The sequence below is a fragment of the Paramisgurnus dabryanus genome, chromosome 21 (genome assembly GCF_030506205.2).
Source record: "Paramisgurnus dabryanus chromosome 21, PD_genome_1.1, whole genome shotgun sequence".
Classification (NCBI taxonomy): Eukaryota; Metazoa; Chordata; class Actinopteri; order Cypriniformes; family Cobitidae; genus Paramisgurnus; species Paramisgurnus dabryanus.
The window spans coordinates 13,352,344-13,377,897 of NC_133357.1; the positions used below are offsets into that span (position 1 = coordinate 13,352,344).

Below are 25,554 nucleotides of genomic sequence, written 5' to 3' on the forward strand. Positions count from 1 at the left end.
CAAATTCGTTTCTGTGTGAAATATAAACAGCACACAGTACAAATAATACAACACCAATACAAAAGTTTAAAGGAATTTATTAATAATATAAATGTCATAAGTCAAGAACAAGTTGAATAAATATAAAAACTACTACAGGAAGTGTAGTTTTTAGAATTAAAAAGTCATCAGCTGACATTCCCGGGCAAATGAGCATTAAGCTGTGTCGTCAGCAAGTCTTTTCCCATCGTGCTTTTCGTCAACGCAGTCGGTGGAGAGCAACTGCGCTCGGCTGTAGAATCCGACGAGCCCGCCTCTCCTTCGCGAGATTTATTTTGTACACGTCAGCGTGACATCAGAGCAAGTCGGACGTAAGTCGGACACTTTTCTAACCGGAATGCATCTTGCGCTGATCACCGGTGATCGATTCTGCGCAGAATTTGCTCATCTCAAACAAGCCTATTCTCGCGGTACTTTGATGTTTCTTGTTCATGTCACACGTATTAGTGTTCACGCTTTGGATCTTATACATCACTATTTACATCTGCATTTAGATACTGTCTAATATTTAGATTGCACGTGAAAATCTTAAAGTTAAAGGTTATTTAAGGGTTCTCTTCAAGGATTCCATATGTTAAAAATACACATCAGAAAATGACTGTTAATAAAGGTTTTTATAGAACCATAAAGCCAAAGATACTTTTCGAAAGTTTAAAGGGATAGTTCACTTTAAAATAAAAAGTCAGTCATCATTTACTCATCCTCATGTTGTTCTAAACTGGTATGAATTTCTTTTTTCTGATGAACACAAAAAATTGTTTAGAAATGATGGTAAACACATAGCAGTAAGTGACCATAGACTTCAATAGTAGGAATAAAAAAATATGATGAAATTTAATGGGTACCGTCAACTGTGTGCTTACCATCATTTATCAAAATATTTTCTTAGTCATTTATCACAAGACTTCCAAAATATTTTTTCCCTACTATGGAAGTCATTGGTCATGCTGCTGTGTGTTTACCATCATTTCTCAAAATATCTAAAGAAATTCATACACGTTTAGAATAACATGAGGATTAGTAAATGATGACAGAATTTTCATTTTAAAGTGAACTATCCCTTTAATTTTAAGAGTTCAGATATTCCTAGCTGCTATTGGGTGGTTTTAGGATAATAAACATCTTTTGTTGCGTCCCTAGTAACAGTAAGTTGTCTTCGGTTAGTTTACGGTACCTTGTACAGAAATTCATCTCTAAACTGCTAAACCAAGATCCTACGTACAACTAATGTTGTTAATTAAGTTCAGCACTAGAGGCCGCTGTATCACTTACCATGATTGCATGGCCTAATGATAAAGTAGCTGAATGTGATATGTCAGTCCTATGGATCTGAATGAGTTGCACTATATAAACCACAGCTGGTTTCTGAAAGTCGTGTTCATGTGACCAGCCCTGCTTTTCTTCTGTATTCACAGATATCTATCGGCTGTCCAGAGCAAAGAGCTCTTGTGTCTGTAAGGTGGACGTAGCAATCTAGAAGTCTCATAATGGCAGAGTACACAGGCCGGTCCTTGAAGTTCCACATGCAGCAATACTTAATGAGGTCATATCTGCAAGAAATGCCAGATGACATCAGGTTATTCTTGTTACTTTTTCAATATTTTACTATGTTCTTACCTCAACTTAGACAAATGAATACATATCTTTTTCCAATGCGTGCACTTTTAATCTTTATACAGTGCCTTGTGAATGTGTTAGCATTTAGCCTAGCCCCATTCATTCCAATGGCTCCAAACAGGGATGAATTTGGAAGACACCAAACACTTCCATGTTTTCCCTATTTAAAGACTGTTACATGAGTAGTTACACAAGTAAGTATGGTGGCACAAAATAAAAACTTTTGTTTGGAGCCATAGGAAAGAATGGGGCTAGGCTAAATGCTAACACATTCAAGAAGCGCTGTACAAAGATTAAAAGTGCACGCATTGAAAAAAGATAGGTATGTATTAATTAATCTAAGTTGAGGTAAGAACATAGTAAAATGTTGAAGAACGGTGGTGTTTTCCTTTACGGACCAGCTACTAGAATGAAACCACTTAGCATTACACCACAAAAAAGACACAAAGTACTTACAATTGAGCCCCACAGTTCTCTGGTCTTTTGATTCTGTAGTGGGCAAAAGTGTGGGGGAGAACTTCTGACGGTTCCAGATCAGGATAGGGAGGAGAGCCTTTCGGAGCAAAGGGAGGAAGTCGTGTGTAAATATGTGACTGCTTTGAAAAGTCTTTGATGTTTTAACAATCTAAAATAAAATTACCAAGGGTTATCAACTCATAAAGAAGAATTCCAAAGGACCATCTGTAAGAATAGGACAACACCAATAGTTTTTTTTTTGCCTATGCATGTCTTTTAAAGTATCGTAAAGGATGTACACTAGTATGTAACATGATGGCATATTTACACATCACTTCTGTCTGTCATAGGAAGGCTCTTCATCCGCTCTGGTGCTTGCCATTTTAATGGCACCTTAGCTTGCAGTTCCTCGTCAATCATTTTTGCCTGCCGGCTCTTAAAAGCCAAATTCAAACCAGAGACTTTTATTGAGAGCCCTGAGCCAATCAGCATGTTCCTGGCTGCAACATCCCCATGAATAACTCTGTGATAGCTGTGTAGGTAGTCCTAAGAGAAAACACAACAATCTGTATGTAGGCTATGGTAAAATCATAATCAATTATTTGTACACGTTATAAGACTTACCAGACCTGCTGCCACCTGTTTAGCTACAATATAAACAGATCTCTCGGAAAAAGCTTGCAAGTTATCGCCTGTCCCAGATTTGCCCTGTTTAATAAGAATCAAATTTAGATTTACAAAATCAATTATGCGATTTTCGACACGTAAACTGTCAACCTGTAAATATTTCTACCTCTCGCAGACTCCAGAGGAAATGCAAAAGGTTTCCTGGAATGCTCGCCTCCAAAATCAGGTACATGGGCATCCGTTGTGTCTGGCAGTATAACATTTTTACTATGTTGTCGTGTTTGCTTATTGCTGCATGAAATAGGACCATATCCACAAACTCTTTAGCCTCGTGTTGATTTGACCTGTCTGAAATGTGAATGCATTTGCAGCGTTTGCACTCTTTGAATATGACCACAATCATAAATTGTTATGCTTTCAGTGAAAATGCTTTTTGGAAAAATGACTTATGGAAAAATAAAGTTAGTTTATTAGTTTTGATTAATTTGTTTATGCACTTCGGAGACCAGACATTAGGTGAAAGGTAATTTGTCTAAAACACTTACTAGATATATGTATTAGGCTTAATACATTTACGTTGACCTTGTACTACAAGGATTACATTTAAATATTTTCTGTACCTTTAAGAGTTTTAATCACTACAGCAATGGATGTGTTGTCTTCTTTTAGCAGACCTTTGCAGGTTGGTCCATATCGTCCCATTTGAAAGACCTCAACCCCCTCCAGGACGCACTGAGTAGGTATTTCCCATGGACCCAGTGTATCCTGAGCAGGTCCGCGACATACTGTATTTAAAGTTACAGGCTCCCCTTGTGAAAGATACAGCAACCAAATCAAAGGACTGTATATAGTGTTTGTTTAGAGACTGCAAACAACAGAACATTTTAAATGCTGATTGTTTGCTGTTTAATACAATTACCATTTATATTTGTAGGATCACAGGTGGTCTGTGATGGTGATCTTTTGGTAAGATAGCTCCATATTATTTGAGACACAACTATCAGTGTGCTCAGAGCCAGCAAGCTTGGAATAATGATGACTGCAAATGGACCTGATCCTTCTTCATCTGTCCATTCGTGCAAAAACAAATGGTGAAAAGTCAAATACTTTGCTTTATTAGAGGTATTTAGACGGCCCTATACCTGATGCAAAGTATAAGCACTGAAAAAGCAGACTCTTACGTACAACCTTCTGGGTCAGAGGAGCTGTTGCATTGGACCTGTGCATCCATAGGGGGTGTCACTTTACCATTTCCCACTATCAAAAGACAATAGAAAGTCCAAATTAAGGATGCTTAACGATTAATCGCAATTAATCTATAGCATAATAAAAGTTTGTGTTTACATCATAGATATGTGTGTGTGTGTGTGAACTGTGTATAATAACTCTGTATGAATAAATGCACACACATGCATGTATGTATTAAAGAAATGTTTACATGTGTATACATTTGTACAGTATATTTATGTATAATTTATATTATATATAAATACTTAATATTTAAATTTTTTCTTAAAATTATACATACATGTGTGCATATTTATATACACATAATTATTATACACAGTTCACACATATATATGATGATGTAAACAAAAACATTTATTCTGCTATAGATTAAACGCGATTAATTGTTATGCATCCCTAGTACAAATACATTATTTGTGTTTTTGCATTTTACAGCAGAGAGAAAATGTGGTATGGTATAGCCCATAATATCTAGATTCAAACTTTGTTGTAACTAACATACTATATAACAAAATATTTTTTTCAAAGAATATATGACTATAATATGCATATTACTGTATGTAACTACATATATTTACTGTAATCATGCAGTTTTTCTTATGTCCCCTTTACTTACTAACTTACCTTAAGTTATTTTGAAACTTTGGATCATGCATTTATCTAATCTATTCAATAGATGTGCATTTTTATTTTAAAATAAAGTTATTTTACAATAACAAGAAAACAGGCCTCTTATGTTCAGTGAGAAGGTACTAAGTACAGAGCATCCTTACATTTCTTACCTTGCTAGAATAAAGATGCCAAAATATATTTTATTAAAGACCTCTTTGGCTGATTTTGGTAGAGACAACAGGTAAAGTCGCATACCCCATGTTCCACTTCTATCTTGAACTGTTTGTTTCTGACTTTCAGATCAATGACCTTCAGGTGACTGCGGACCTTAGTTAACGATTAACTTAAACCCAGCACACAACTCTCTTAACTGTTCCCGTGAAGTGCTGTTTTAAGTGTGTTCGTGCGCGCGCTTTGTGGGAAATTTGGGATTAACCATTTCAGGAATGTATTATGTTTGCACGATTTGTACAGCGTGCAATTCTATAGGCTGACAGCAGGTGGTACTATCATACTACATAAAGCCTATCGGCTCGGTATTAAAGGGATAGTTCACCCAAAAATGAAAATTATGCAATCATTTTCTCGCCCTCATGTTGTTTTAAACCTGTATGAGTTTAATTTTATTTTGATGAACACAAAAGATGACGTTTAAAAAAAATGATGGGAAACACACAGCTGCCGTAATCATTGACTTCCATAGTAGAAAAAAAACACATATTATGGAAGTATGGTTACAATCAGTTTACCATCATTTCTCAAAATATCTTCTTTTGCATTCATCAGAAAAAAGAAACTCATCCAGGTTTAGAACAACATGAGGATGAGGAAATGATGACACAATTTTTATTTTTGGATGAACTATCCCTTTAAGGTTAAAACAATTTAGGGTCGGTTTCTCGGACAGGGATTAGTCCTAGACTAAAAAAAAAAAAAAATTGTAAGAGCTGTCCAAACTGAAAACAACTTCCACTGACATATGAAAATACATCAGTATGCTTTGTAATGCAAGTATTGTTTTTAGCAAGGCATGTTTATTAAAACTATTTCTATTTCTTAATTAAAAGGCCTAGTCCTGTTTAAACTAATCCCTGGGAAACAGCACCTTAAAGTTTAATATTAAAGAGTAAAATCATAAAAAAGTTAAATATTATTGTATTTTATCATGTATGCTTTTTAGCTGTATGTTGATATTGCATAATCTGACATTGTAAAACGTTACACATAAACAAATATTCATGATGCGCAAACATATATGTAACAGGTCAGGTGATGTTACTGAAAAAGATAGGCCTACATTACACAGCTGTTTGACACATGACCACAAAATTACACACCTCTGTTTTCAACGAGTTAATAAACATGTTTGTTTCCATTAACACCACTACCATGATGACCCACATGAAAAAAACTGTAGTATATTTTAGTCTTTACTAAAGTAAACTGTAACAACTTTCAAAGATATTAGGTTTTTTTACCTTAAAATGGTTAATATTAAGATTTACTACAGTTTTTACTAGTTTATCAATTTATTATAGTTAATACTACATAAAAATACATTATCAAAGTGTAACTAAGTAATTACTATAATATACAACTGCAGTATACTCAAATTTACAACAGTTTACTATTAGGAACTACTAAAGCATAGTAGTATTTTTTATATTTGTTCACAAGGGCCAGGGAATGTTTTGCAAAAAAATATTATAGGGCAGCAGGAATTGTATTATTTAATCAATTCATTCAATCTTTTTTATTAATTTGTCTAAATAAATAAATACGAGCTAGTCATTTTATTAATTTGAGTGTTAGAAATATGTTCAAGGGAAATGTATGGATGACATTGTAAAAAAAGTCTGTGAAACCCCGCCCCATCGCTCTGATTGGCTGTTGTGCATTCGTTCACTCTGTACATTGGCGTAAACGTGCGCCACTGATAGTTAATGCTCTCGTTCGTTAGCGAGGTTAAAATGACTGCAAAGTTGAAAAGCTGTGCTTTAAATCCTCACAGACGGGACATCGAGCACTGACAGCTCTACGCACACAACAAAAGGACATTTCGCAGAGAAATCAAAGCTCACTGGATAGTGGACCATAACCTTTGTCGGGTATTCCCGATCCAGGTTATTGTTCCTCGTTTCCCGTGAACGCGCCGGTAGCTGATGTCATAAAACAGGTGCGCATACGCAAGTTAACAACAGAGTCGCCCTAGGATTACATACAGTACGGATGTACATGTTTTTTCAGCCGTTTCATTTATCAACCGGTATTACGCAGCGATTTAAGGCTGTATTATTTGTGTTTGGCGGGATAAAATAGGCTGTCCTGCCTCGGACGGTCACGTATTGTTTTTCCACGTCTTTCTTTCCTAGAAAGCGTTTGTTTCGTTTGACGCTTTCGTTTGAGGGCGATATTTGTCGCTACTTCTCGGTTTAGGCAATGAAGAGTCTTAATACGTTCGCTTGAGCTTTTACATGGACGACACTGAATTCATGAATTTACACTGGGATATTTGAGAACGCGAGCGATGTTGGCTCTGAAGTTTTGAATACATTTTCGACCAAGAGATGGAAATCGCACCGCTGTGCGTTACAGCGCTCTGAATTGGAAATATAAGGAAATAACCTGTTTGTTTTTAAAAGACTCAAGGATTAAACATGTCCAAGACCCTGAAAAAGAAGAAACATTGGTCCGGTAAAGTGCAGGAGTGTGCCGTGTCGTGGGGTAACGCCGGGGAGCTCAGCGCCGTGCTGGAGATATGCGGCGGAGCCGAGCACGGAGAGTTCCCGTACCTGGGACAGGTGTTGTCGGACGCGATCGTGTGCCATGTCGGCCGGTTGCCCTGTCCGGGAGACGTACTGCTGGAGGTGAACGGCACGCCTGTCAGCGGACTGACAAACCGAGACACCCTCGCCGTCATCCGCCACTTTCGCGAGCCACTCCGTCTGAAGACTGTAAAGCCAGGTTAGTTTATTAACCCAGTGTCCGTGTTTCAAACCTATAGTAAGGTTCTTAGACAGGCCCATTCTGTTTAAGTGTTTACTACTATAGTATACTGTAGTATTTTGTAGTTTATTATAGTAATGACTATACTTTGTTAATATATGCTTTAATATATGCATTATATGTAACTATAGTAAAGTGATAAAATAGTAGTATTACTATAGTAACTAAACTGCCGTAAATTATAGTAATCACTACTACACTGACTGTGTAATGTATACTGTTGTATACGTTCATATACTATGTTAAGGATAAAGCTACAGTACCTAGGCATTTTACTGCAGTTTACTATAGTAAAGTATACTATAATGTTTTCATATGGGATGTTTGAATGTGCCAAGCATACCCTAAAAGCAGTATGCCAGTTTCAACCTCATAGTCTTTTACTTTTTCCTTTAAACTTCGTTGTTGGGGTCTGCCTGTGATTAAATGAGACCCCTCTTGGGAAAAAGTGGATTTTAACTGAAGAGATTTATCATAGTTACCACAAAGAAGGGCAAATTGGGACTATCCATCACAAGGAGGTTTTGGTACCACTCACGAGTCACGACTAGTGATGAATGCCTTCTGTTTGTGGAGTACCACAGTGATTTCATTAATGATGTTGATATAGATACATTTACCTTGCGATGAAACTCCAATATATTTGCTGCTATAGATAAGTTACACATCTCTGCGGGAATGTAACCATTAATCCTGCCTTGGTGTAGACGGGTAGAAGCTTTGCAGAAGGGGTGAGACTTGAGCTTTCAGGACAGGTGTATGGATCAGGTGCGGGTGTGTCTATACTTATGAATAAATTGTTAATGAGTGGGTGAATGAGCACTATCTTGGTTTTGGCCGTGTAACCTCTGGCTTGTTTTGTGACTCTTTTGGTGTCACTAGCTAACCCTGGAGTAGATCAAGATACACTATGCTATAGGTGTAGGAAATTTTGTAAACTCTTTAAATATTTAGTCTGTAATCCTCTTTGCCTTCAGCACAGATGTCGTCTGAATTTCCAGCCCCCCTTCTTTCCACTGTCCACCTCATTTAACTTGTTAGCCTGCCTGGACGATCACCATTTGGCTCCTTTATGCCATTACAATGCTGTTTTCAAGATGTTTTTACTTAAAGGGGATAGTTGCTACGGGCACTCTATATCTTTTTACTGTGTGCTTGTAAATGTAGTAGAGGTGTATTAGTACTCTGTCTAGTATGACAATAAAGTAGTAGGAATTTGCATTGTCATAATTGCTTTAAATTGGCACCAGTAAAGGAGTTGGTATCAGATTTTACCAGATGATTATTGTGAGGTAGTGTTAGTTTTTAAATCTGCCAAAGGCTGCAAAAGTAGAGTCCAAAAGTAATTGAATAAGTTGCTCTGATGTGTTCTGTCTGCCTCCTGACTCAGCAAGAGAAGAGTGGAGATCTATAATGTTGTTTTCTATGAAAATTGATTTTCTATGAAAATGTTGAAAAAAAAAACTTCATTGCATCCCCTGTCCTTGGTCTGAGAAACAGGTGCACCCATCCCAGACTCGTGCCAATGCATCCTGATTAGGCTGACATGGCAACCTTGGCTCAAACAGAGCAAAGTTGTTTTTAGTCTTATTGTGCTTCGTGTGTGTGTGTATGTGTCTGGGTGTCCTTTAGTTTATGTTTAATTCATACCATCTCAATCATTGATGAGTCCCTGTGCTTTATAGAAGAGGTCAGCTCAAAGGGATCATGTGTTACCAGGAGACTGCTTGGCCTTAAATTTGAGCCACCAATAACACTGTCACAATTCTTCACACCACTGTTATGAAGCTTAAAAACCTTTTATCCACAGGGTTTGTTCATGGTTGTCGGCCTATTTTAGTGGTCAGACAGAAATTCAACCCATCTTTTAGTGCTTTTTCATTGCATAGTACCCCATGGTTTAGGTCGGGTCAGGTCGGGTCGGCTCACCTCACTTTGGCTTGCTTAGCTTTCCATCGAGTTTATTAACACTTCGGAGTGGGAGGGATTATAGGTGTGTCGTTATATTGGCACTACTCACAGCTGTGACATCATAAAAGTGAGTTATTGGAATTCTATACATCCCACAAAATAAAAATTGACCAGCACAAATAGATGTTTGCACATCTCGTTTATTACTACCTCTGTCTCACATGACAGTTTTTGTACAAACACCCGTGGCATCAGTCGACGCGCTCCTCTGAGCTTCATGTAAGTTGCATTTAAGCATATATGCGGACGTGCTTGTCGCAAATGTGCCGCTACAAACTACAAGTCTGGAAAAAACTGTTATGGTGTTCCTGATTCTCAACCTTTGGATGTTTTTCATCGTTAAAAGGGAGTTTGGGAACTTACAGTCTTAAAGATGACAACAGGTTTACTCGAGACAGCACAAGCTAGCATGAAGATAAAGCTAATCTTTAACATTACAGCGATTACGCTGGTAGTGACGATTCTCTCAGACCAATCAGGCTACGTTTACATGGAAACGATCTGAAAAGAAACCGCAAAAGTGGTGTTGCGTTATCACTTTTTATTCCGCGTTTAAACGAGCATTTTGAGGGGGAAATCTGCGTGCATATGGTGACGCAAAAGTGTGTGATATTCGATGTAGTATGCACTCCAGGCGGCTAGGTGGCAATGTGAAGCACTGACACACAACAACACCAAGTCCGTGAGCCTGCGTACAACCTTCTTCCTGGTTCTCCCAGGTCTCATTCAAAGCCGTCTGGTTTGCCTCCGACAAATTGGCGCATCAACAGTTTCACTGAGGGAATTAATGTGCCTTCTCTGATCAGTAATACTTGCTGTGAATAATTCGTACAACTGCTGGAAAGACTTGTATATTTATCAGAGCTGCTATGGCAACTTGAAGGTCCGACGTATGGAAATAATCTGACATGTTCAGTGTTTCCCACAGGATTTTGAGAAACTGTGGTGGTGATGACGCCACCCACTAATTAGCATATATGTGACGTCATCATGTCGTGTTTCATTTGATCTCGTGTTGGCACCTGAAATATGTTTCACTTCTACTCTTTGATCTGTATCTGTTTTTGATCTGTATTATATGTCAAATTATATTTTAAGCCGAATTAAGCTGTTTTAAATAGTGAAATAAAAATGTAAATGGGAATCATGAAAATTCTATTTGTGGGGGCCAGTGTTGATTCTGTGGTGGGCCACCACAAATAAATCAATGTATGGGAAACACTGCATGTTTGTTGTTATTTTCCTGAACTGGCGCATGCCTGTGACGTAAACGCGTGCGCGACGAGAGCCACCATGAGCAGACTTTTGCGTTTTTACTCTTTAGACGAGAACGCGACGGTAGATCGTTTTTAAGATTTCCACTCTGAAGGGTGGTTTCACTTTTTTGCGTTTTTAAGCCCCCAAAACGCCGTCGCCGTGTAAACGAAAGGCACATCCGATAAAATATTTTTACGTTTTTACCCTCGAGCGTTCTCGTGTAAACAGGCCCTCAGTGATCTACAGTGTTCCCTTTCAATACGGTTCACTTCGCATTGCGTCAGTTAGCTGACGCTATGGGGGGAAACTCCTGTTTACTCCGTGACTGAAGCCTATTGGTTAACGTCTGTACAAAGTACAGACCAATGACGTTTGAACCCGCGCGCGGGAGGAACGCGTCCTTATATAAGCGCGGTTCAATCGTCAGGAGCTCATTATTTTCTCCTTCAGCGCGAACCTCTCGCTGCTCCGAAGAAAAAGAAGAAGCCTTACCTCGCCGTTGACAAAAGCCCTGCAGCGGAGTCCAGGCCTAGCGTCTTCCCCTGCCGTTTTCCGGCTGAGAACCGAAGATAGCAGAGTCCAGGTCTAGCGTCTTCCCCTGCCGCTTTCCGGCCGAGAACCGAAGATAGCCTTCGCTTGCCGTGGTTCGAGCCCTGTGCAGCGGACACACACCTGAGAGGTCTCCCCTGCGGCCGCCCGGTAAGATCAATATTTTTAATATAAAGCTATAAGCTAAAAGAGCAGGCGCTGTTGTAATAGCGTCCAGCACAGCGGCTCGGTGAGCCTCTCTGCTATGAATTTCCTCCGAGCGCGTTACCGGTCTGGCACCTCCCACGCCGGGACCGCGCTTATGCTTTGGTTGTCTTATCCATGTTTCGTGCTCCCCCTGCTGTTCCTCTCTCGCCGGGATGAACACACGGCGAGCCATGAGACTAGATGGATGCATAGACAAGCACACACGGACTAACCCCCCCTGTGTTCTGTCACACCGCAACCGTTCATGCTTACAGAGTCCCTTCGCTCCTCTCAAATTCAGTGGCGAGATCTCTGGCACATATATTAATCCCCCGAGTGCATCGGGTGATACCGTCACGACGCATGGCTGTTCTGTCTGTTGCTGCTCCCCTCTGCCGTTCCTCTCTTGTTGAGATGAACAAGCGGGGAACCGTAGACCTGGATAGATGCATACGACAAGCAAACACGGGCGGTCTGCCCCTGTCTCTGTCATAGCACAGCCACTCGTGCTCCACGCTCGCGGAGTCCCTCGCTCCTTTCCCCACAGTGGTGAGGTCTCTTAACGGCTTAGCTAGCACGCGGTATTACGGCTCGCTGCCTCTAAATGCAGCTGTCCAGTGTTCAACGATTACAGAGCTTCATGCCCCTCCCCTCCTGGAGTGGCACGATCTCATTCGTCTGCTCGATAGGCCGATTCGCCGCTATTGGAGCACCAAGAACACTCATTTTAAGAGAGCTTCATGCCCCTCCCCTCCTGGAGCGGCACGATCTCATTCGTCTGCTCGATAAGGCGGACACGCCTCTATTGGAGCGCTAAAACACTTATTATAGAGCTTTACTGGCCTGAGCCGATCTCACTTCAGATAGCTCATTTTTCGTCTGCCTGGTAATTTCTCTCTGGTTAAGACGGAATCAGAGGCAGAACGAATTTGTTTATAATATACTGAGGCCCGAATACCTCCCTTTATTCAGTCCCGTCCTATATCAGTGCGCTGAATATTGGTACATTCTTATATATATATACCCGGTTTTTCTGCCCTTTTAATAAACGGCAAAACCGCGGGCCTCGCGGCAGACTTCCTCTCTGCGATGGGTTCAGTCTGACATTAAACTACCTAGACATACTACCCTGCTCCGTGAGCCGTTCGGTCACCGTCACTACTGAGGCTTGTGCACCTGAACGGCTGAGCTCTGGTCTCCGCAGCATAGCTGCATCAACAGAGAACGAAACTGTCTGGGAAAAAGGGGTTATGTCGCGCCTCGGCTGGACTGCCCTGAAATGTTTTCTGTGTGCTGTTTATCCAAACATACTGTGTAATACTGTCGGCTATGCGACCTCACTATAGTGGCGAACGGTATTTAATTCCTCTAAAAAGAGTAATTTCCGTGCTTACTATACTGTGTATTGACACCCACGGTTGTACGGTGTCTCTAAACACTTTATCGCCTTACTGACAAGCAATCAGTAATACGCACACACGGCCCGCTGTCCATAATTCTATCGACGCTAGCCGAAAAAACCCCGGTTTGGCCATATACTGTGTATTGACACCCCACGACTGTACGGTGTCTCTAACACCTTTCTGCCAAATTCGCTCGCAGCCCACCTCAGTTTCTCCGCTACGATGCTGATGGCGCAAACGAGCACGGTCTTACGGCTGTTATTCTCTCTTCCTAGAGGAAGGACAGCCTCAGACTTTTGCATGGCTCCAAGCGTTTGAATCGCGCCCTCTCCGGACGGCCACTCAAACCCTTTACAGCCAAGCGGTTTATGACGTTTTTCGGCCATATAGCTGATTTATATTAGCGGATCCGAAGACGCTCACACCTCCGCTCCAATACTCGGAGATATTAAGGGTAATATCAACCTCAAGTGAGCTTGCTACCCGCCACAATAAGTTTCAAAGCTTAAAGCGCGCGCACAGTCAGACGCGCGCGGCATCTCGTTTAAGACGGGCGCACGTACCCCTCTAACGAGCCTCAGAAAGCTGAATATCGTGGCATTGTTCATAAGTCCACTTCAGTTTGACTAAGCAAAGGTCCCGCCCCGAGCTGACGGCCGGGAAGCTTGCTTAAGTTACACACTGCTGCATGGAGTGCTGTCATTACGAGCTAGCCCAGCATTTGCTGTGGGTTGAACACGCTTTACGACGGCAATCAGCCTTCGGCGCGTGGAACGCCGTTTGTCTCATATAAATCACCTTGTACTGTGAATACGGTACATTGAGAGGATGATTTAGCACTGCAGCACTCTCGACCGTGTTATTGTGATAATGCGGTCGGGCAATCTACGGTGGTTTCATTATTTACCGAACCAGACTGAGATCTCGCCCCCTGAACAAGCTGACGAGTCATCTCCTTTATAAACTCATTGCATCGCTTTATAAGCTATGTTCAATCAGAGTGATACGCATCTCATGCTAAAACTACCAATATTAACCCATTACGATGGGCGTGGGGAGATGGCATCCGTGGGACACGACCTACATTACGTGCCTTATGACACATTGACACAAGCTGCTAGGACCCCTTTCACGAGGCGTCCTTATGCAAAGTCTGATCCATTCTGTCTAGTGACATTTGAAAGTCAATACCCCCCGCGAATCGTGGGTGGAACACTTTTCTCCTCACTACAGAGGCACGGCGGCTCTCTCCCCTACCTATATCTATGTGGCCGTGATAACAGCGAACCACGCTTTTAAGACCGACCATTCATTTAATTCACAAGCCTGTCATCTCTCAGATGCGGACGGCGGCGGTAACAGCGAACCATGCTTTTACGGCTGGCCATTCACTTTATTCATAAGCCTGTCATTTCTCAGATGCGGACGGTGCCCGAGGCACAGCGCTCTGGAACTGTCCAAGGTCCTGGATGACACATACGTCTGACGTACATCAGACGATCAGCTGTTCATCTGCGTCACAGACACTCACTAGAGCACCTGTCAATACAGGCTATTTATGGATCGTTGACGTTATCACCTCCCGTGACAATTATGCTCACTTGTCTTAGAGCATGGGCATGGTCTTAGAGGTTTCTCATTTGACAATTGTGACACGGCCGGCTGGTCCCCGCCGTCCACGTTGTCAGTTTACAGCTTCGACATCCCTGCTTCGCACTTCTGAGGTTTGTTGCATTAAAGGTGCGCCCATTAGCTCACCTGTATGCACGATATGGTTTTTAATTATATGCGTCCACCGTGCGCTTAGAGAAGCTCACATGTACACGCTATAACATTTTGGTATACAATAAGATGCGCTTGGGAAAGCTCACCTGTATACACAGCTGTGTTATGATTTGTGACACATACATTGTTGTTCATCTGTGTACGTTCACGGTGCGTTGGGTGCCCACCGTTACGTTCATCAATCATATTTGTACACATTCACGGCGCGTTCTGTGCACTGATTTATCTATACGCATTCACGGTGCACTGAAGAGTTCACCCGTGTGCGCACAATTTATTATCAGAACACATGACGGCGCGCTCGAGAATCTTGCCGGCCTGTGCATTATAACACTCTGATTCATCTATATGCATTCACGATGTATTCAAGTGTTCACCTGTGCCCGTGCAATTTATAGTCAATACACATTTACGGCGCGCTTGGAAAGCTCACCGATCTGTGCACTATAATACTACCTATATGCATCCCGATGCGCTCGAGGGTGCACCTGGGTTCACACTATTGTGGTATCTGTATAATCCCACGCTACGAACCGTTCTGCCGCATATTATAGTCAGATCGGCCGTTCGTGAGCTTCGCAGATCACTCACTACGTATGTCTGTTGCTAACAGTGGTTATTTAGATGGATCGTTGAAACCATCGCACTGGCTCACGCCCCTCTATGAGCTATGTCCTATATAGAGCCCACTCTCTGCGAGTTTGGCTTCTTCATGAACTTGGTCTACAGGGGTATCTATATCTATATTTGATATCTGCTACGCGGCCGGCTGGTCTTCGCCGTCTACGTTGTCAGATTGTACAGCTTAGACGTCCCTGCCCTACGAGCGCAGGTTCTCTCGGCTCAATCATGCACGCTCATGCGTTTTATGTGTACACCACGGTGCGCTCAGCGAGCTCACCAACGTGACTCTGAATTTACTTATCTCGCACAGCCGCGGCGCGCTCGGTACCTCGCCGTCTTGTGCTATGTTATGTGCCCCCGGTGCGTTTAAAACCCCACCGTGTGCGCGTCAACAATTATATGGTGCTTACACATTTGCTTTTTAAGCTGTGAATATGCCGGGTATAGGGCCACACGCAGTGTCTCTCCGGTAAGGCACTTCAGTACGTTGTGTATGCACGGCGTGATGGGATTACGTTCCCCCATAGCGTCAGCTAACTGACGCAATGCGAAGTGAACCGTATTGAAAGGGAACGCTTAGGTTACTCACGTAACCCCGGTTCCCTGAAATAACGGGAACGAAGCATTGCGTCTCTTGCCGTGCTACAAACGTCTACGCAGCGAGTGTTATTCGGCTGCGCGCTTCAGTCGAATATAATGAGCTCCTGACGATTGAACCGCGCTTATATAAGGACGCGTTCCTCCCGCGCGCGGGTTCAAACGTCATTGGTCTGTACTTTGTACAGACGTTAACCAATAGGCTTCAGTCACGGAGTAAACAGGAGTTTCCCCCCATAGCGTCAGCTAACTGACGCAATGCTTCGTTCCCGTTATTTCAGGGAACCGGGGTTACGTGAGTAACCTAAGCGTTTTCGCGTGACGTTGTCGTTTTGGTATCAGTCGGGTCACTTGAAACCCCACCCGGGGTGGTACTAAAAAAAGTATTGGGTATTAAGTACTGCACCCAGTGAAAAAGCCCCCAAAAGTAAGCTGACCCGACCCAAACCAAATCGTGGGGTACTATGCATTGGAAAGCGCCTTGAATGGTAGTGCATAGTTTTAAGTCTAGGGCCCTATGAAAATATTTTTATTTTTCCCAGATTCAGTTTGATTTTTTTTCTCATTCAGTTTTTTCTGTTAAATTTTTCAGATTTTTTTCATTTGCAGTTTTTTTTTTAGATTCCATTTTTTTATTTTTCTGTATAAATTAAATCTAACTAATTATTAAACGTATTGTTTATTTATGGTTTGTATTTCAAAAGTTATATTTGGGTAATGCTTACATAATTTTATAGTAAAATCCAACATTGAATCTTTTTGTATGCTGTCAAATTTAACAGTACAAATAAAAACTGCTTGATGGCCATTGAAATCCATTAGAGCCAGCCTCTGCAACTCCTTTTATGTGAGGAGGGTCTTAAATTGGCTAAATGTCCTCTCACTGTCAGTTGACCCAGTAACAATTTTTTCATATCACAGCAACAGTAAAATCCAAAACATTGAATTTTTGGGAGAATGTCTCAAATTTGTTTGAAGACTTTGTGGTCTCAGACAGTCTCTTCAACATGGTTTCTCTATTCAAAATGAATGTTGATGGTGCATAATATTGTTAACTGCATAATCAGGTTGACTGCATTGCATCCTGCAAACATTGAAATTTTCCCACATTTCTATTATGTTTATTTGCCCGTCAATACCAAGGCAACAAACTGATATTCGCAAATAAGTTCTGATGGCTTTTAAAAAAACGGTTTATACAAAATTGGCCAAATTCAGCACTATAGGGTAAATTCCATTTTCATGTCTTGATTCTGTGATTTCGTCCATGTTTTCTGCATTGCAGAAATCATACGGCCCTTTAATTCACAGTCAAGTGGTGCTTAAGACGGATAAGGAAACAATAGATGGAAGGAAACTGAGCTTTAGCAGGAGACGGGTGGTTTAATGCACAGGCCACATGTATGGATCTGAAGGGGATACTGTGATGTATTTGGTCTTCACAGCAGTTCCTCTGTCTGGAGGTTGTGTGAAATAATTAGTTGTTTCTGTCATTTCCCACAAATGCAATTAAGCTTAATGCAGTTAAACTTTACAGCCACTGTTTATAGTAAACAGATGAATTTTGTGTACTTAAGCACTGAACATGAAATTACAGCTTTGTGGTGCCAGATTATTAGACCGCACTGTAAGTGAGACTTTAAGAAGCGAGGATGTAAAATAAGGGTTGATGCACACTTTTCCTGAGTCCGCACTTGCAGGCTTCACAGCAGATGGCTTACCGACATTCAAAGTGGCGTTACGTCACAAAAGTGCTGACTTGTAGGAAGACCGGAGTGTTTAGGGTGCTATTCGGGACAGGGCCAATGATGGTGCCTTCATGTTTTTGAGGCTAGACAGCTCTTGGGTTTCCTAAAACTTCTTTCTCTATGCTCTGTGTGTTTTGAATGAGATTAAGGTGAGTGAATGATACACTGTAAAACCTAAAAGTTAACTCAACTCAAACCATTTAAGTAAACCGGTTGCATTAGACCATTTAAGTTTTAAAACACATACATTTGAGTACTGTGAACTTAAACAAATTGAGTCCTATGCAGTTATGCACTTATATTTAAGTTCACACTACTTAAATATAAGTGCATAATTGCACATGACTCAAGTTCTTAGTACTCAAATGTATGTGTTTTAAAACTTAAATGGTCTAATGCAGCCGGTTTACTTAAATGGTTTGAGTTGAGTTAACTTTTAGGTTTTACAGTGTATCATTCACTCACCTTAATCTCATTCAAAACACACAGTGCGTGCACTGCCACTTTAAATAACCTCAAAACCTCAGATTGTTGTCCAGTAAAGTCATCTGCGTTTTAGCACTGCTATAAATATCATAAACGTAGTTGTGCATTAGAACCAAGCAACGCTGATGTCATCCATCCTGACCAGATGAATGGTTGTGGTCCTACATCTGCGAAATCGCACTTGACTGCATTGTCTGAAAGTGGCCTTGATTAACTGCAACTGTGCAATTTCCACACATTGTGTGGAAGAGTGAAGAAAAGCCTGAGTCACAGACTTGATGCTGTGTGGGATTAAAAAGCACCAAGTGTTTCGTTATTTACGTGTCACTGAATTTTCAGTTTTATTTGGATTGCAGCTTCATTTTCATTGCTAGATTGAGATTTTATTCTCAATATTAGCAGTTACATAGCAGTTTCCACCTTCATTGGTCCAAAGGTCTTAGATATGTGCCTTTACAGACTATCATACCTGACAATAGAGTCATGACAATCTCCTCTCTTTAAATATCACACTATTTTGCACTAGCAATGCAGAAGGACATATAGGACATGATAACTGTGTAGCAGGCAAGCCATGAGTTTAATTCAGTTTTCTCTGGTTTATAGTTAATATAAACCAGTCTGCTTTTCATAAGCACTACCAACGTTACTGCTTGAGCTACAGTTCATTGTGTGAGGTCAGACTCTGTCATTCTCTGCAGGTTGGTAATCGACGATTATTGAGCTGACAGGGTTTATATCAGCTTTGTGAAACAGGAGAACGCTTTAATGTGGTTTCCTTTTGAAATGTTCACAGCTTATGAGCAGTCTGTCACAACCAGCTGCTGTGGACATTTGTTATTCACACATAACTATTAAACTACTCCATCAAAAAAAGGTACAACACTGGTTCATTTTTGTACCGTATGGGCGTATGGGTATACAACACATTGAAATGTTGTACCTTTTAGTCTCTTTTATTTCTATATCAATTTTCTGTAGTGGCTCTTTACAAGTTCAGGACAAGCCTTCTAGTTTTGTGCTGATTTCTGGAGGGCTGAGAGGTTTAAGTATATTTGTGGTAATGTCTGTTGTTTTCACAACGCATTTCAAAGGCAACCATCATCTGTGGCAGATACCATTCAGTCAGTAGTGGCTCCTGACTATAATTTAGGTAGGACAGTTCTCGGTGGTATCATAGGCTATATGACTTGCCTATGATTAACTGTTAGTGGTATATAGTGTAAGTTTTACATTTAAATGACTTACGCATACAGACCACTGGGCGCTTTAATGCTGAATTTGGTTTTAGTCTTCAGATAACTGTTTGAAAAATGAAAAAGCATGGGAAATAAAACAGTTTATTTCGTTTAGTACAACCAGACAGCTTAAGCTTTATGTCAGCCCACGACTAAATGCCCCATTGAATGACTTTTCAATAGTCCCTTTCACACATACAGTCTTTACTGGTAATTTACTGGTAAATTGCAGTTAACATGTGACATGTCATGTGTGAACAGAACCTTTCCGGTAAATTAGTGCTCCCAATTTACCAGTAAGACAGGTTGTAAGATTACCAGTAATTTACCGGTAAGTGCTATGTGTGAACGAAAAATATAGGATTACCAGCATTTAGAACGGACGACGTCAGAATGCTCTGACAGATCGGGCCAATCGGAAAGTTTTTATACAGGTGACTTGTTTACCCCCGCACTGTTTACAGACGTTTCCACACACATGCTGCTTAAAAGTCGAGCACACTTGAAGTTAACATCCACATTTCTTCAAAGTTGTTTAAAACAGCTTACCATCTATTTGCCAAATTGCCAACATCCTTGTGAAGCCTAATGTGCAAACGCAGGTTCCGTTTGACGCCGCCTAACGCAATGTTGTTTGGTCACGAGCAACTTTGCGACCGTTTGCCACAGATGTGAAAACACAACAAAATACGGACCGACGATATTAAGTCATAACCCGCCATTGTTTACAAATACGACACGGAGCTCGTCGGCCGGATGCCACAGGTAACTTCTGCTTTCTCTCCGAGTTTACCGGTATTTTGATACTGATGTGTGAATGATGTCTTATTGGTAAAAAGACGGAACGTCACTGCACGTGTGAACAGCACATTTTTGTATTTACTGGTAAATTCATTCTGGTAAAATCATGGTAATTTACCAGAATTACTGTGTGAAAGAGGCTATTGGTTGTTTGGCCGTTGCAGTATTCTTCATTTATCTGGCTTCATCAGAGCAAAGTTCTTTGAAAAACTAACAATCTTTCAGACAAATTCTGTAATAAAAAAATCTACACTATTACAATCAGGTTGATTTGTTTCTCTTGCAATGCTCACAAACTGAAGAATCAGCAGTGTTAACGCTTTCTTATGTGGAATGATATAGCATTGTCCGGAACTACATTCACGTAATGTAAAAGCTAGAGGGGCAGATTCAAATCTGCCCAAATGGCTCTCTATTAGGGCTCACTGCATTTCCATTTTTCACCACAAATTTACATGGGGAAAAATGTGGGGCGCTGTTGAGCTCACGTGCCTCTGCCCATCTCAGCTCGGTCATTACATACCGGAGCCAACCTAGCTGTGTGCTCAATTTCCAAACATATTTATCTTACTTTACGGCTTAAAATAGTCTAGAAACTCTGAGTTACAAGTTAACGAGTTTAGTTTTTATTATGTTTATGTAAAGTGATATATTTGGGGTGGATTAATATTTTAATATACTTGCCCATACCGAGGAGCCGCGCCTGCGTTCAGTCAACCTGTAGATGAACCATGAATGCCATGTAATATACTGTGACGAAACATAATTTGTTAAATTACCATTTCACCTGTCATATTTTTAATAAATGTCTACACCAGTAGTTTCAGTTTCAAGTGAGGGCTTTCTCTCTAAATTCATTCTGCACTTACTGTCATTTCCTCAGTTTTCCTGACATCTTTCTTTTTGATGTGAATGACAAGACATACAACTAAAGTACTCTGTCAGGGTATCCATACACCTTTCTTTTACAGTTCCCATGTGAAATCATTCCTAAATCTAGTCACACACCCTTAACCACCCATCCATGAGGGATGTATGCGGCAATATCCAAGATAGACGCATCTGCTCGGAATATTAAAGCATATCTCCGACCTCTGCCAGCAGAAACAGTCTCACGCTTTCGCCGTCTCTTATCAGCCTTTCTGTCAGGCGAGCAGAAGAAGGGCTTCTGTGGTTATGCTTGTCTCTGCTTGTGATGCAGTGGAACATTTTGCCATTCCTGCACTATTTGTCTAATGCACTATGAGTCTTAATGACGATTTGGGAGATGGGAAAGAACGTGTGGGAATGAATCGCATCAGTATGCTGTTGTTTATCTCTTTATTGCATGGACACGACTAAGATCACAGGAAATGACATTTAGTGTTCTCTAGGGATGGGCCATGTTGTGTCTAAATCAAATTATTAGCATCTTCAAAGCAGTCACCCTTTGCCTGGAATTTGCAGAAATTTACCCTTGGTATTTTATCAAAAGGTCTCAACCTGCTTTGAAGAAGTTCACTTTTTGCTGCTTTTTCCTCATTTCTTCAAAATTGGTTTAATACAAAATACAACCTATATTTTTTGTTTTCTACATAAAATCTTTGTATAATGTAAAGAACATAAAAATACAGTGTGCATGACACAATTTTCGTCATCAGAAGAGTGCTACAAAATGTTTAAAACCCAGCATAGATTGTTCTGTAGGACCTACATGTACAATATGTAGCCCAGGAGATGCATTACATTTTGTCGCATTGCGCATGCTTTGAACTTCTGTGTACACGTACTGTGTCAAATAAACTATATTTTACAAGGCTGTGCGTTCGACCATGTGCATACATTCGCGTATATATGTTAAAAACAGAATTCTCCAAGCTTTGCGGTGTACTATCCACACCATAAATTATGGTTTATTTTTTGTGCATATAGACGTGCAAAGACGCAAATAGATGCAAATTCGCACTGGGTGTCACAAATTGGGCGACATGTTTGGCGCAAAGCGCAATACCTCAATTGTCTTTAGATTTTCAAGTGCAAGCCAATTTAGAGAAAATGCTTATTGGTCCTTCTGGTTTGACATGTCCAGTTGTATCAGAAAATGGAGGAAATGGCTTTCATGAAAAACTTATTCTTGTGAGTAATTTAAACCAAGTAATATTTACTTTGCATTTGGTGTGCACACACCATTAGTCATAAGACAGTTTGTCCTGTAAAATTGCATCTTACAGCAGTGCTGCTGCAACCATACATACGCAGACGGATGTCATTTGTCATTGTCAAGTAAAAATAAATACACAGAGACCCCTCAAGACCATCTGTTCTATTCAGTTGTACTTCATACATGTGTTTTTGATTGCAAAAATGCACCCTTTAATGGTGGGTCCCTATGAGACATGTCTAATCCAGGGCAAGTAAACCCATAAACGACAGTGATGGGTTATAAATTTACACTAGTCAGTTGAATTAGTAAATTTGCATATCCCTAATGATGGCTTTTTGTTAAATTCATTAAATAGGTGACTATAGAGAGAGAAAGAAAGAATACAAGCTTGTCTCGTGTTACTGTTTATGTGTCTTAATAGGCTTTCCAGGAATGTGGCTTTTCTGATGTATTTATGTTCCCTGGCGATATGTGAGCAGCTTGTATGTAGATGACCCAGACCAACATGTTGCACAGTTGCGGGAGATCAGCAATGCAGCCAGTGGCTTGAGTCGATCTGTTGCTCCTCTTCATCATCTTTTGAAAATCAGTGTTGTCTAACTGCGCAAGCCTTCATTTTTTTTCTGTGCGGCAATCATCTGCACAGCTTGTCGGTTCATAGGGCAGCCTGCTTATGCTGTGAGGGAAATGGATAAGGATAATTACCTGCCCAAATGAATGTAGTGGATTTGGTTTTGAGCCTTCATCAAATATGAGAGGGGGAGGTTTTTGCTAGGGCCATTTGCTCTTGGCTGTGATGGAATCTTTAATGGATGAATAAAGGTGTTCTTGTGAAAAATAATTGATTTCGATTAGGATATAAATAGATCATCACCTTGAAGGTAATGTCCAGTGTAGCTCTCTTGATGACTTGTATACCCTCTTTGTAATGCGTTTATGAGCTCTGGCTTTGCAATATCACGGTGAAATGTCTTTGCAGGAGCCCAATCTACAACTTTAACAAAAATAATGAACAAAATTAAAGCACAGCCAGGTGGTCTCTCACACTTCATTCTATTCCCTAGGAATCAAACCCGCAACCTTGGCGTTGCAAGAACCATGCTTTACCAAATGAGCTTTTTCCTGTGATTTCATTGGTCTTCATTAAGCTTGTGCCGTCATGTAGCGCACACCACAAAGGAATGAAAAGTGATGGCCTTTTGAAATCTTAATGCCTCCAAATATCTTGCCCTTCTCTTGAGCACTCAGTGTGTGCGTATGCATGCTTTTGCATGAAAATGAGAAATTAGGACAGGAATATAGATTGTTCCTCTCCAGTGGCCTTTCGAGATGAAAAGTAATTACACTGATAGGATTTGTGCGGTCCTGAGGGTTGTGTTAGACGGTAGCTATTTGTTTGCTCACTTTGTGAAGATTCAGACGTCCACAGATGTTTCCTGCCGCTCGGTGTGCGCTGTTAGCACAGGTGCTCTATTTGCTTTTATTTATGGAAGGCTTTCTAGCCATTTTTCTTGGTTATTTGAAATGATTGGGTTAGTTTTACAGCTGATATCATCAATCACCTGTAGGGATCGACCGATATGGATTTTTTTGTGCCGATGCCGATACCGATTTTTTTCCATCAGCCTTAGCCGATGACCGATACAGGCTGCCGATTTTCTTTAGCCGATATTTGGAGCCGATACTGCTTTTTCTCATTCAGTTTATATCATAAAAATGACACAATGATAAAACCAAATGTTACAACTCTTAATTTAAAAAAGGAACATTTACTGAACTATATTTAACAAATAGTAAGAAAAGGTGAGGTAGAACAAGTAAGAAAATTCAGTGCTGCTTAAAATACATAAATAAAATAATAATTACACCATTGCACACAATAGCAGCAACCAAGCAGCATAACAAGGGGAACACTTTACTTTATCCATGAAAGTAACCAACTATTTACAACCTATTTAATGCTTAGGTCTAAGTTTTAGTGCACTTAACTTAATCTCTTGTATAGCAAATGTCTTTAATAAGAAGACAAGGAAAATGTAAACAGCAATACTGATCAAAAAACAACTTAAGAATTCTGAATAACATGCCAATTGCCCCACTTCTGTACCTCACACACCCTAGTGCCCTATAGTAAATGCGAGGGATAGTTAGTTTGCCTGAGCTCGCTTAAAACGCATAAAACTGAACAAATACATGAGGATTTGTGTACGGACTTCGGTCAGATAATAGAGCGCGTGCACGTTGGAGAGGTGCAGTGAGAGAGACATGGATGAGAGAGTGCATGTATCTTTGCGCTCTCAGTGAACGGAAATGTTGACAAAACGTACAAAAAAAACACTTCTCCGGTCACATAAAAGTCATGTGTGAACTGTTTGGAACTAAGTGCTTTGGGTCGAATTTCTTATTTTCGCTGACGAAAATTCCGCGAAACTCCGCGTTAACAACCATAAATGTATGCAACCATGAACTGCGCTCTCCACAATGACGAGAAACTATCAGCAATGGATATTGATTTTTAGCCTTTTACTACTACATATATTTATGGAGATGAGAATTAAAAACCCACCCTGTCCATCTATGATCAGCTGTTCGGCTGATCACATGACCTGCGTTCGCTTGCGGCATTATGAGCACGCGTCGCGTCCAAACGTCAGACTGGTGGTCGCTGAATAAAACTCCTATAAATACCACGAAATCACGGAACAACGTCAGCATTATATAATCCTATGACCAGTGTTCGTAACAGCTGCCGTATGCATACGGTTAGCCTAAAAGCTATTTGAAGCTCCCTAAATACAATGGCAAGCAGTTTTAAAGGCATTCGCGTTTTCCATTAGGACCACCAAACTTTCTTAGCTATGGTTGCACGCACATATAGAGCAACGTGTTTACACTTTCAAAGTATATGGCAATATTTCAGTCAAACAGTTAAAAGATGCTTTGAAGTTTAAAACTTACCAGCGCAAGCTTGGAGCGCTCCGCTCTGCTAGTGGGGGGAGGGGCAATGCACGGGCTGCAGGCAGGCTCCAGCAACACAGAGCTGCCTGTGGGCGCCTGTCTGTAATTAATGCCGGGGAAAAACTATCGGCGAACGCAAGCCGCGAATCGGCCGATGCCGATACACCTAAAACCTGCTAAAATCGGCCCGATGTATCGGCCGG

The 25,554-nt window shown here is 40.8% G+C and overlaps 2 protein-coding genes across 4 annotated transcripts in view; one reads left to right on the top strand and one right to left on the bottom strand.

The window, feature by feature from the left end:
- LOC135775495 (transmembrane protein 269-like) overlaps positions 1-25,554 on the top strand; it is a 103,509-nt gene that overhangs the window by 19,341 nt on the left and 58,614 nt on the right. The window lies entirely within an intron of this gene.
- On the bottom strand, positions 62-4,899 carry LOC135775482 (tyrosine-protein kinase STYK1-like). Of its 3 annotated transcripts, none has more exons than XM_065285725.1 (10): positions 4,770-4,899; positions 3,925-3,996; positions 3,659-3,805; positions 3,360-3,548; positions 2,906-3,087; positions 2,737-2,820; positions 2,441-2,658; positions 2,297-2,337; positions 2,113-2,209; positions 62-1,589 (listed from the first exon to the last, which is right to left on the bottom strand). In XM_065285725.1, exons 2-10 carry the CDS (start codon positions 3,968-3,970, stop codon positions 1,418-1,420), a joined length of 1,176 nt encoding a protein of 391 aa, XP_065141797.1. In that variant the 5' UTR covers positions 3,971-3,996; positions 4,770-4,899; the 3' UTR covers positions 62-1,417. The 3 variants fall into 3 exon arrangements, with proteins under 3 accessions (XP_065141797.1, XP_065141798.1, XP_065141796.1); XM_065285726.1 differs by having other exon boundaries at positions 3,921-3,996; XM_065285724.1 differs by having other exon boundaries at positions 3,882-3,996.